Source organism: Parambassis ranga, chromosome 16 (assembly GCF_900634625.1).
Source record: "Parambassis ranga chromosome 16, fParRan2.1, whole genome shotgun sequence".
NCBI classification, from domain to species: Eukaryota; Metazoa; Chordata; class Actinopteri; family Ambassidae; genus Parambassis; species Parambassis ranga.
The window spans coordinates 4,454,059-4,467,493 of record NC_041036.1 but is presented as its reverse complement, the minus strand read 5'-3'; the positions used below and the strand labels follow the sequence as shown (position 1 = coordinate 4,467,493).

At 41.5% G+C, this 13,435-nt stretch overlaps 1 protein-coding gene across 2 annotated transcripts in view; it reads left to right on the top strand.

Annotated features, from left to right (window-relative positions):
• The window catches only part of zfpm2a (zinc finger protein, FOG family member 2a), a 108,235-nt gene that overhangs the window by 58,388 nt on the left and 36,412 nt on the right, over nucleotides 1-13,435 (top strand). For both annotated transcript variants that reach the window (XM_028426436.1, XM_028426437.1), the window contains exon 5: nucleotides 8,522-8,633. In XM_028426436.1, coding sequence (XP_028282237.1) covers nucleotides 8,522-8,633 — 112 coding nt within the window. The remainder of the gene's footprint in view (nucleotides 1-8,521; nucleotides 8,634-13,435) is intronic.

Sequence of the window (13,435 nt, the reverse complement as noted above, 5' to 3'; positions counted from 1 at the left end):
TCTTAATTTGGCTCTTTTGTTTTTCAAATGAAACCATAATAAAGCTAAACAGTGCACCTGTCATTGTTCTTGTTGATACGATGCTAAGGCCCCATCCTTACTAACTCTCCAGATGTGATCATTCTACTATAACTGCATACTGTAACTGTACTGGCAGCTGTCATCCTCCAACAGTCTGTTCAGTCACTCAATAACTCCAAACGAATCAGAATTTTGAGCACAAGACATTATAATACTGCTCCATGTTCTGAAGGGCCACTCTTACTTCTACCCCAACAACTGCTCTCTGGGTGTCTGCTGTCTTCAGTGGCCCATCAGGGGAGCCTCAGTCTGGATATGAAACTGTCACACTGAGTAGATGTAGTATCTGCATGCTTATGGTTTCTGTACGTTGTAAACACACACCAGCAGCTTGATATGAGCATTAACATTCATGAACAACTGTTCCATTTGGGGTAGCATAAGTCATACACTATCACTTACACACTTATCTCCTGAGTTTTATGAATTTGAATGAGAGGTTGTAGCAGATTTCTGGGAGATGCCTTCTTTACCTGGGATGTACGCCGCTTTAAAGGAGCTAACAAATAAGCAAAGCTAGACTTTACAGAACGTTAGTCAGACAGGCAACAATAGCCGAGCTCAGAAGCCCTTGGTTTCACACATATCGCCTTGTTTTACAGTACGCAATATGTCTTCCCAAATGAATGATTATCCAACACTTCAATACACAACAGACCTCTATTGCAGCAAAGGCACAAGAGGAAGAAGCAAAAAAGAAAGAAACAAAGTTGAGTGGTGCCAGCTGCTTTGCCATCTGTCACTGTCATGGCTGTAATTTGTGATATGTTGAAACAACTTTCTTGAGAAGTGGTGGAGATAATCCTAGATTGTTTCCATTTGCAAGCGCCTCATAGTCCTCTTGGTATTCCAGTACAAAGTGAGTTTAAAATGGGTTTTGATGGAAGTCGCTGATGGCTGACCAACAGTTATGATGGTGGAAATAAACACACTTCTTTTTAAGGATGTTTTACTTGGAGCTCCCTGCTTGACATGACTCTGCTATCTCTGCGTGATGTATATCGGCACACGTAGGAATCTTTTTTTTTTTCCCCTTGTTGAAATGCAGAGTCTCTGCTTGCTTTACCTTCTTCACAGAGTGAAGGATGGCCACCCTACAGGGAGGCAAACCCCTGCTGGTAGACCTTGATAAGTCCTTGCTGTCCTCTGTCCTGGTCTTAGCCCTCTGATACTCAGCCTAATTGGCTCAGGGCCTAACAAAGCTTCACAAAATGACTCTAAACTTCCAAGCAAAAATACCCCCCCCCCAACCAAAAAAAAGGTCTAGCATTGAAGATAAGAACGCTGATAGGTGTTAGAGAAGATGAAGGTCTGGACTGTGTCCATTTTCTCCCTGGTGGTCCAGCAGCGTCTCATTAGATGGATGTGTATGAGGCTGTCAAAGCAGGAATATTATACCACGGGGTCGTCAGCAAACTAATTGGGTAACAAAGACCATTTGCAGCTCGGGAAACCCATCTTTTAACAGTCCGCGTGCTGAGACTCTGATAAGAGAGTTCACGTCTAATGCATTTAGTGAGGGGCAAGTTCACCATCTTTATCTTATTTACTTAACTTGGTGTAAATATTGTTGGTCTTTTACGGTGGATTTAGTAAGACCCCATTTCTCTGAAGTGCACCCAAGGATCAAACCATTGAGCACTTGCAGCAGTGTGTAGGTGATCAGGTGAAATGCAAATCACAGATACGTTTGTTGGGTTTGTTACAACAAAGTTATGATTGCGAGGTGTTTCATGTGTTTCCTCTCTGTTTATAATCTCCAGTGATTTTCAATGTATTGTACTTTCTTCTGTGTTTGCTGCAATTATTATTCTGTACACTTCGATATGGAGCGAGCTCAGTTATGAATCAGGAGCCTGCACAGAATGAAAGAGTCTCCTGAAATATAAAATCACATACAGTAGATGCCTCTCTAATGCATCATGAAATTTATAACTCCAACCAGAGAAGAGAAGGGAGTTCAAAAGAATATTAAAATCCAATACCTAAAGGGGGGCAGAGAGGTTTATCTAAAGTCAGGGGCTTTATTCAAGCATCATGCCTACTATTTTATTGTTTGTCTTTATTTACTGCCTCTGACTGATCCTAGTCTTCTATGTGTGGTTATGAGAGCAGGGATTTGTTGTGACCCCATTGACTGATTGACTTCTGACTTCCCTTTTTCTTCCTCTTTGAAGAAATCCCCTGTCCAAATGTTTATTCCCAACAGAGAAAAGGGAAGATCTGTCCAGACAATATGCCACCTGCCACCTTGACCCCCAGGGGCCATGGTAATATCCATACAAGTGAACATTACTGGCTCCAGGTTCCCTATTATGTTCCCTCACACTGCTTCTCGCTGCTCGGGGAGTCAGACCTAACTTATATGCAAAAGATCAAACAAGTTCTTCCCAATTGAATTCAAATGGGAAAATGTGAGTAATTCAAAGAGTGAGAAGTGAAGCGACAGGGCTGCTCTGTCCCCTGACCAAAGCCAAACACAAGGAAAACACGTGTGCCTATAGGTGTGCTCTACCTCCCAGACATGAAGTGTCCTGGAGTACATGCATTACTAATTCAGCTCTGTCTTGTTTACAACTTCAAATAGTTCTCAGGACATACACATTATACATAGTTACAACACTACACACACATTTACTCATGAAGTTGAATTAAACGTTCAGCACTACAAAGAAAGTTGGAGACATTGTAATTTGATGCTGAAGGGCTGGAGAAGGAGGAAAGGAGAGGAGAGGAGGGGAAAGGAAGGAAGGAAGGGTAGCATATCAAGAGAGAAAATGGAAGGAAAATAAAGAAAGGAGAAGAAGGCAGGGGTGGAGAGAGAGGGTTTCTTGTCTTCAGGGCAGGTACAGCTTACACTAAACTGTTTGGCTTTAGAGTTGGAGCACCTCAGTGTGCCTGAAGGTCTTGAAGAAAGAAGGACGGATAGAGTCCCTCCTCCTTCTGAATGTCTATTCTTTACCTTTCTTTTTCTTGCTAAAGATTCACTTTGAAAAACAACAAAATAAAGTCTACATGTGCTGTTTATGATTTAACATTGCTTCTTAATCAGCATCCCAAGCAGCCAACCATTAGTCGTCATTTCATTGCTTTATTATGCCCTAAAAAAAGCAACTGAACATACAGTAATCATGCAGCAGCTACCATAGTCAATATAAATACAACCACTGTGAGCATTTCAATGGAGTGAAATAAGTAATAGCTAATGCAGCACATGAACTTTGATGCTTACAGTCCAGTCAGCAGGATAAAAGGTGATTTAAATGAGAAAATATTTATTCCTCATAGCGGCGCCATGATAGCAGCAGCCAAATAAAGGCACATGCGCACAGTGATGGGTGTCCCTTTAAAGATTCCGGGAACAGCAGTGACTCTCTCAATTTAATCGATTTTAAAATGAAAAGTCAATTTAACGAAGTTGAAAAGAGAAAGATGGGCTACGGGAAGAAAAAAGCATTCTCTTGCACTCAAGCAGTAAACTAACTGCTGCACAGAGCAGGCAGAGATTTCAGCTGAATTATCTCCCACCTCACATTTGCTCTTAGGCAAGCAGTTTAAAAGCCAAGCGATTGAGCCAGTGATCCAATTTGAAATGCAGAAATGATTAGAGCAGCTTGCCTCATTTCATATCGAAATTCTCTGATTTATGACAGGGCACCAGCCAAGATCTATCTCTAAAGGGAATTAGTGTGCAATTCCTGCATATTTCTGTTATTTAGTCTCCCAATAGCAGATGCTATAGCCTTAGAGAGGGGGGGGGGGGGGATGAAAGCAGTGTGTAGGTATCTTTTCATTTCAGCAGATGTAACCATGGCCATTTAGAAGAAGAGAAAATGACACAAAAGCAGAGTTGAGAAATGGAGGTATTTCCCACCTTATGTAGGATGTTGACAAAGAATCTTATTTCAGGCTGGATTTGAAAAAAAAAATGCAGCACTTAACTAAGCACATACACAGCAGCTTTCGTGGTGGGAGAACACAGACAGCGAGGTTGGCTTCGGCCGTTTTATTCAACAAAAAAAAAAAAGACCCTTGCAACCCATCCATCCTTGAGGCTAAGAAAATATTAATACGCAGAGCGATAACGAGGGCTAGAGGAAAATCTCCCTTAATGAAATTTCCAGTTGACCACATGCAATTTGTTTCATCGCAGTGAACAACTAATTGCAATGGACGTTATCAAGGTGTGAGTGTGCTGTCTGCTGTAAACTGACTGGTAAAACAGGTACAAATCCTTTATCCTCATTCCCATGTTAGAAACAGAGAACATATAAACTTGACATAACCCATGCGTAAGCTTGTTTTTTTATATATATTTATACGGCTAGTATCGTCAGAAAGGGACATGGCACTCACAAATTATTTGCTGCCAGGTCAACACTGGTCAAATGCAATGTGTTCAAAAGAAATTGCTTGACTGTGATATTTCCACTGGTGTTTTTCTTTCAAAATGGCACTACTTTCACACAGAGTGGGTGTTGAAAGCTGAATGTATAAAGCCAGTGAATGTCTTGAGATATTCAGACAGAGTGGTTTTGATCTCTCAGTTGTCTAAATCCTGCAGCTGTGGGATCAAGACGGATACAGTGCCAGTCAGTGACCTTGGTGGATGGGTGAATGTGAGGGTGGGGATGAGGGTGGTGGTGGTGGTGGGGTGGGAGCAATGAGGAAAATAATCATTCCCACCAAGGTTTGTATCGATTTCACCTGCCCTGACCATGAAGCGGGTTAAGAGTAGCCAGTGGTGGTGAAATGGTCAGCGGTGATATCATTAGCTTGTTGTTTACACAAGGAAGCAGGGAGTTAGAAGACGGCTGAGTGTCACAAGCCACTTTCTTCTTCACCTCCTTCAGCTGATCAGAGGATCATGGTATCAAGGAGGGATTAGTAGCGACTTGGGATTTGTGTGATTGGTTAATTTATTGCGGTGATGGCAGGTCTTTCATCTATGGCAACATTTAATCAGCGCAGCCACAGAGGCTATTACAGGTTAGCTCCTTTCTGGAGTCAGTCCGGCTGTGCCATCAGCTCTATCACAATTCCCCTGAAATTTCCAAATTATCTGGAACAGGCTTTAGCTTCTCAGTAATAAAAATTAGAACAGATTCCTGATAGAAGCTTTTGCTCACACAGGGCCAATTATAAATAGTACAGCCCTGCCTTGGAAGAGGGAAAAGGGGAAGGGGAAAAAAAAAATCCAAGTCTGAGAGATGTGCACGGAACTTATCGTTCAGCCCCTGCTCCGCTCTGATCCAAATCCGTGTGGCTGAAAATTTATATTAGATTTTATCACAGAGGCCTAAGTCTAGAAAAATCAATGAAGGTTATCTTTTATGTTGCAGCAACTTGTGGAAATATTGATTTTCATTTTATAGCGAATTTGGAGCATCAGTTTGTAATCACTTCCTCGCTGACTACACTGTTTTGGTCACTGTATCTCTTACACGCGGAACGGTAACAGAGCTCAGAGGGAGAAAAAAAAAAAAAAAAAATACCGGGAGAGTATTGAAACCACTGGAGTGAAGGCAGAAGGTGGATAAACCATAACACAGTACACAGAGAGGAAGGCTGGGGGGGTTATAGGCTCTGACAGGGATGATAGTCTGTAAACTGATATTAAAGACTGTATCTCTATGAACATAACAAATACTTGTTTTGTTTGGTTATTTATTATGTTTATTGGAATATATATTAGAAAATCCAGCAAGGGCATAAATCAATAACAACTTGGGATAAAAAAAAAGGAAAATATGTTTGGATTTTGTGCATTTTGTACATCACAAAAATGACATCAAGTAAGTTAGGATGAGCTGCTTAAATGCCTTTCTTGCATCTGACATATTAAACTATCCAACAGGGGTCAGCATATTTTCCAAATTCCTCTCAGTGTCTGTTTCTGGACAGGAAAAAGCCTCCATACGTCACATCCCCACCCCCTGTTTGTGTGACTGGTAGCTAGACAAGGAGTTTGTTCCTATAAAGCCAGTTCATCACATGCTCCCTCGCTCCAGGGAAATCGTAATTTTCTGCCTGTCAATCTGCATTTCTTCCAGCCTCGGCCACTTAGGCCAACTGATCCAGTTGTACAAATGTTTTCATTTGCATTTGCAGGCGCTCCTCGCCACAGTGACGCTGCCGTGTCTTAATCCTAGATATGTTGTGTGCAGTTGCTTCTTGTGCATTTCTTTGTCTTTGTGACGGCTGGTACATGCAGCATGCTTACAAAGCACATATTGTCACTATAGATACTGTATGTAAATCTGCACTTAGTGACGGGGGATGTTGCTGCCTGGTTCCTAACACAAAAAGGAAGCAAGGAAAACAGTAGAAATTGATATTTAAATCAATATAATGCATGATCATGATGTTAAAAGTTTATATCAGAGCGGTGACCATTACTCGAACAAATTTCTTGTGATTTCTAACAATGGGAAGATGTCTCGTTAAAGTGGTATTTTGTCTCTGTTGGCTACATTAAGAGCAGCTGGAATATCATGAATTCCCAGAGGCACAGAGGGATGGCAGAGAGGCCTCTCGCTGCTGAATAAGAGATGGCTCCAGTCTGGAGATCTGAGAAAGGGTTAATCTGATTCCCATTTCAGATAGTCGTCCTAGCAACAATCGGCCGGTCTGCTCGCTCCTTTGACAGGGGTGTGAGATTTTCAGGTTAGCCAGATAGAAGACTTTATTGTGAGGCTAATTTGAAATGTGAAATCGCGGATGACTTAAATTACAGAGGTCCTCTCTCTCTCATCTGCTGCCAGGATGGGATAAGAAGATGCCAGGAGAAGGAATAAGAATATCAACAGACACAATTTACTGTCTGTGTTTGATCAGTTTGGCAGTGCAGTTTGCCAATGTGCAGAGCTATATATATATATATATATATATATAAAGTGCTACTATTTAGAAATCTGTCTTTATTTAGTGTCTGCATTTGTTTTCCTAATTTTGCGGACGAAATCCGAACCGATTCCTATCAGCTCTGTGAGATGTTTTGCTATTTGTAAATAATGCTCTCTAAAAAAAAATCTATGTCCTCCAGCCTCCGACTAGATAGAGTTCATGGAGAGAGAAATGGGCGGGTGGAGGAGTAGGAGGAGGAGGAGGAAGAGGAGGAGGAGGAGGGGAAGTGGGGTGGGTGGGAAGGGGGGGCATGCAGGCACACTGCCGGAGCACAGTGCTCATCTCTTGTGCATATCTGTGCCAATTCAGACCTTTAACATGCTCAAGTGACATTTGCATTTATCCTTGAAGGTTGTTGCCTTTTGCGGGGGAGAAATAAGTGAAAAGCACGGGAGAGGACTGGTGTTATTCTCTTGCATTAGGCAGATGGACAGTGTCCTGTCACTCGCTGCCTTAGATGAAAAAAAGAAATGAAGTGTCGAGATGGATGCAAACCCAACCCATTTTCTCTTGGCCAAACTATTTCTGTAACATCCTAATGAGGGGGGGGGGTATGGGCCCGAGGGTTCAAAAGTAATGGCCTTAAAATACTGACATTTTGCCTTTGAGTAATAGGCTACTGTACCCAGCTGCCTCAGATGTTCCTGCCACCCCCCTACACACACACACACACACTACATATACACACTGCACCATTTTTACAAGACATAAAAAAAGATCACCAAAAATAAAAACAGAATATGAAATCACATGAGGATAAATAGAGCAAGCAAATCTGGTGACACTGCACCTGTGAATCTATTATAGTGGATGTAGCTCTCTCACTGTTTTATTTTTTCTTTCAGTGGAATAAAACTCCACTTTTGACCCCTGACCGAGAAGAAAAATGACCTTACACATTCAGAATAATTTTCCGGCATATTATAAAAACTCTAACCTCAATCGCCCTTTGAAATGGATACTGATTCTTTAAATTCTTCCCTGCTTGTTTCAGGAAATAGTGAGATCCTGGTGATAGCGCGGCACAATGTGCCCAAAGTTCACTGCTGAACACTCGCTTCCTTCTCTCTGAAAGTCACCGTCCTTTTTTCTCTTTTCCTTCTTTTTTTCTTTTTTTTTTATGATTCCCAGACACCTGAGATGATATTCTTAATCTGGAAGATCTGATGCTGCATCACTGGGTTCAATCCAGGATGATAATTCCTTCTTTTTGATACAGTGCATGCTCTTGTACCCATTTGTCATCAGTCCAAGCACCACTACTGCCTTTGTCTATTTACCATCACACACACACACACACAAACACACACACACACACATGCCCTGATTTTCAAATCATCTCAGCAACGTTATAAAAAAAAAAAGAAAAAAAGAATGAGATTGGGGTGGACTTGAGTTGCATGCTGTATAGTTTCTGAAATTGTCTCTTTATGGCCATTCAGAGCAGCGGAAGAGCATAACTCGGTGGTTATTAATGTTTCTTTAATCACCAAAATAAGCAAATGATTAGTGTTTGTTATCTGTCCTCGACCAGAAGACGAAGAGCACTGTCCCGGTGGTGCTGAGCGCCGGCCCCAGGTGGCTGCTGGATGTGACTTGGCAGGGAGCGGAAGACAACAAAAACAACTGTGTGGTGTACAGCAAAGGTAAGCAAGCAGCGCCGGCATCCTGTTATCTCTCCGCAGCGCCAACACACCACACCACAATCCTCCATCCACTCCGCTCCTGCCTGTCTCCCTCTCTCTCTCTCTCTCTCTCTCTCTCTGGTTCTCTGCCTCTTTCTTTCTTTTTACTTTTTCTCTTCTCTTTCGTGCTTTCCTCACTTCTCAAAGTCACAAACACGCACAAATAATTGCATCTGCACAGCTACAAGGACACACAAAGAGACATGCATGCACACACTCTCACACCATATCTGCTTTTCTCATCCAAAGAGTAATTTATATCACTAAAACTCTGATTAGGAACTGAGAAACATCACTTGACACACATAGTTAATGGTCTTTAGATTTCACAAGGTAATTAATGCCCCCTTTTTTCCCTCTTTTATACCAAGTGAATCCCTATCTCAGGGTAGATAGTGAGGAAAGCATGAGTGCAGATGGTTCACTACTTTGCTTCATTTGTTCTTGCACTAATTTAGCAAAGCTTTAATCGTACAACTTTAATAAATCAGTCACATTCATACAACCCCCAGTAGGGTGGATTTATGTAAATATATGTGGGGGGAAAAAAAATGCAACAATCTGACAGAGGATCCATGTTCTTTATTTAAAAGTGATCCTACAAGGACAAAAACTCAAATAAGCCACTGTCATAAACTCCTCAATCTGCAGCATTGTGTCCAGTGAACCCTCATTAAAACGGCCCTGCACAGATCTGCAGAGGGAGCTCGGCTTGTTGCAAGATTGTATGGGAAGATGCTTAAAGTGTACACAGCACTGACACTACAGTGTGGAGCTCCGCTTCTCATGAAAGCACGAGGCTTCCGCTGCTATAATTGGGTCTTGACGGGTGTTAACCAGAGAGACACAGCAAAATAAATACGTAAATAAAGATGTGTCTTGGATTCCAAAGGGTGAAGGAAAAGGGCTCCATTTATCACTTTTCAAAAATGATTACCCCGTGACAATACCCCCAAAGCTGAAATGGAGCTTCTTCTCCCTCAAAGTGAATAAGTGGCAGGAGTGGGATTTGCAACCCGGATTTTCGGTCTCCCAATTCTCATCTACTAATCACTAGACTGCACTGGGGAGTTATCCTCTTAACCGGCTACTTAACTTTGTGCTCTTTATCACCAAATCATTAAAGTTTTGATAAGCTGTTAAAGAAGATTATGCACTTCTTTAAAATCTTCTAATCTTTTTGCTCAGAGACTGACTGTATGAAACAAAAAAAGGCCAATAACAGGATTTCTTTTTTTCTGGAGTCTGGAGACTTTCCTCTGCCTCCCTTCATACATGAGATAGCATCACGTAGCATCATCACCTCAGCTGTGTATCACTGACAGCGCCTTTGTTTGTCACTTCCAGTTTGACCTTATTAAATTAAACACAATGACATCTCCTTGTGAGAGTTGTTCTGTGTTATACTGTATAAGTTCATTACTCTAAATCCTCCACAAAATGTAGCACACGCTTGCCAAGTGATAATAAATGATAGTAGAGGGAATGCAAAGAATTAATTTAAATCTCAGAGCACAAGTTCAATATCTTGTGTCACCTCAAAGTCAGCGTAAAATACAACGAACACCATTTAATTCTATGTTAAGCTTAACGGAAATTATGTTGGATTGAAATATCTGACTTTAAAATAAATGCTACAGTAAAATTCAAAGATTTTATAACCAAAAGTTACAAATATATTCAGGTTGTGTAACTCCGTACAGCTTTGTAGCAACTTTGTAGCCAAAGAACGTTGGGTAAATTGGTTGGGTGTCATTTTTTTTTTCCTAGCTTCCACGTTTTCGCTCCTGGCAACTTTATATTTTTTTACGTGGACTTGAAATAAGTTCAGAAAGCTGTGGAGCTTTTGATGCTGTTCAGCTGTTTGACTCTTGCGTCCAGACTGTGACTCGATTTATGCCGTTCATTCTTCTTCATCGCCTTCTTTTAAATATTCCAATCTGCATGTGTGTGTGTGTGTGTGTATGCGTGTGCACCCTCTGGAGGTGACATTGAAATTGAGTGCCAGCGTGCCCAACATGTCAAATCTTTGTCAAATTCAATATTGAATTTTGAAGCTGAGCTGAAATTGTATTTATCGTATCGACACGTGCACGAAGTGACTAAAAGAGAAAAAAAAGCCCCCTCAGAGTCCGACAGGAACTTTCTTCCCACCTCGAAAAAAGCTGAGGGCCCAGATTGTTTATATCTTCACCCGTGTGCTGTTTCTCCTCTGTAGGCTGCTTCATTGCTCCCTGAGATGCGTTATTTATGGAAAACAGTGAATATCTCAATACACAGTATGCTTGCAGAATATGTTTTGGCTCACGTTTCAGTGGTCTCGGCTTTCTTTATGGCTGCCTGCAAAGATAGTAGCAGTTCACTTTGGATGCTTGCCAGTGTGTGAATCTATGGGGTAGGACTGGTGATTGGTTTGAGTGGCTGTAGCTTAGTCTTGGGCGTTCTGTCCTATGATTTCTGCATTACATTTCGTACAACTGCTCATCCTCTATCCCCGGAACTTGTCAGGAAAAGTGTGTGTGTGTGTGTGTGTGTGTGTGTGTGTGTGTGTGGGGGGGGGGGGGATATGTGGAGTGAGTAAGAGAGGACAGGATTCAGCAAAATGATTCCTCTGAGAGTCGTATCCCTGCAATGTGTTATGTATAATACATGCACTGGAGTGTGTAACAAGCAGCAGGATAGTGGAGTCAGGTTCCCCACAGGGTGCCCGTGGTCATCAGCACCAAGACAAGCTCACTCTATACTGTCATATAGACTTATTTTTGACTATTTTTTGGAGCAAACAATTTCTCTCCAGACAATTTGTATTGTGTTTTCTGTTTGTATCATTTTATCCAGAAGTCACGGGTAATATCTTGAGTCATTTAAAGGTCTCAAATTATCTTTGAGAGAGCCGTTTCATGAATATAAATTCTTCTTAGAATTCCCTTTCTTAATATAAGAGGCAGCAAGAGCCCTGAACTGGAAGTAGGAAAAGTGCAATATCTGTTTTTCCCAGGCTGTCAGCATGGCCCTGTTTGTTTTACATTAAACTCCCAGGAAGAGCCTTAGCAGCCAGCCATTACTAAAACTCTCAACTCCACTACTGCGCTAACTCATTATCGAGAAATCCACCTGGAACTCCCACAATGCTGCTCCTCCACACTCCGACAGTTTCTTTGAAGCGCTGAAGTTATAGAAACAGGCAGCAAGTAGCAGAGTAATTATATGTTACAGTAACACCAGAGAGGGAGAGAGAGAGAGAGAAGGAGAGAGAGCGAATGACAGACAGGGACAGAGAAACCAGTGGAGAATTTTCTGTACAGATAAACAACAGATTGATAAACAATACAGCTGGAAAGTAGGAGAGATTTAACGCAGGGAAGAACTTCAGCAGCATTTTGATTCCTCTCTGTTGAATACGGTACCTACGGAGGCTCAGTTCAAGTGCTGCAAACCTGCTTGATTGGAAGAATTTTAGCAATTGTTTGGAGAGCCGGGCCATACTGTGATGCACACATGTTGCCAAACAACTTTCTGAAGTCTGTATTTTTCTTATTGGGAACAATTCCCACAGAAAGTGAAAGGCATCTGCACATCGCTAGAAACTTTCTGACCTCTCTGACCCGCAGCCCCAGGCTGAAGCAGAACACGCATAAATACTTTGCCTCATAAGAATATTTCATTTTAGAACATGTATCGGCTTAGGATTATTTTCTGCAGTGTATGAATACACAAGAGACCGTAGAAACTAACAGACTGTAAACAACTATGGACAGATCATCACATCACCTCTGACTGCCATGTTGGTAGTGCCACATCCGTCTAACATCCTAATACAGGTGAAGAGGAGGAGCACAGCTGGAGCTGAGGCAGGCAGTTGTGCAAGTAGGAAGCTCATGTTGTGAGTTGGCATCAACCTCATTTAAAGCCGTGAGGTCTTAATATATTTGGAAGAAGTTAGAAAAAAATAAAGGGAACTTATTAAAACAAACCAAACTGTAATGTCTGTATGGATTGACTCACGTTTTGAACCAGCCCCCAGTGGATGCATGATGAACTGCAATTTTTGACCAAGCAACAAACGCATGAAATGTTGCACTTCATCCTACAGCCTCTAGGGGCTGGCTCCAAAACCGAGTCAATCCCCATAGACTCCCATGTTAAAATGGCCAAATTTAAAGCAGACAAATATGTTTACAACGTGGTACAAAAATCGTTTTGGGGTTTGATTAATAAGCTCCCTTTTTATAACATCTGCAGGGGATGAATTCTTTTATTATTCACTGGTTAAAATTCTTCAAAATTATAGGCGTGACTCCTTTGGGTGAGAGGTAAATGCTCACTCACAGCGTGAGTTTCCTGCTTCCTCACACTCTACCTCTTGGAGTTTGAGCAAACACTTACGCACAGGCTTCTTTTCTCAGCCACACAAACTTGGAAACTACAATGGCCATCTTTAAACTGGTAAAGGGATATTTCATCTAGTGTAATTATATGGCTAAATAATGTTTTTTGAAATGTGTTTTCTTTAATGGAAACATACACAAAACTATTTCAGGCTCTAAACAGACAGAAAATACTCATTACTTGCATCAATTTATTCTTGGTTTTGTTTGGGCTTTGTTGACGAAAAGGAAAAAAAAAATAGACTATTACCAGCCATTTTTCAGATTCAGTGTATTACTGTTTCTTTCAATGAAACCTCTGATCAGCTGCAGAGTGCAAAAACTCACATTAGACACAGTCAGACCTGAGCTTACAGTTAAAATGACTCTTTTAGG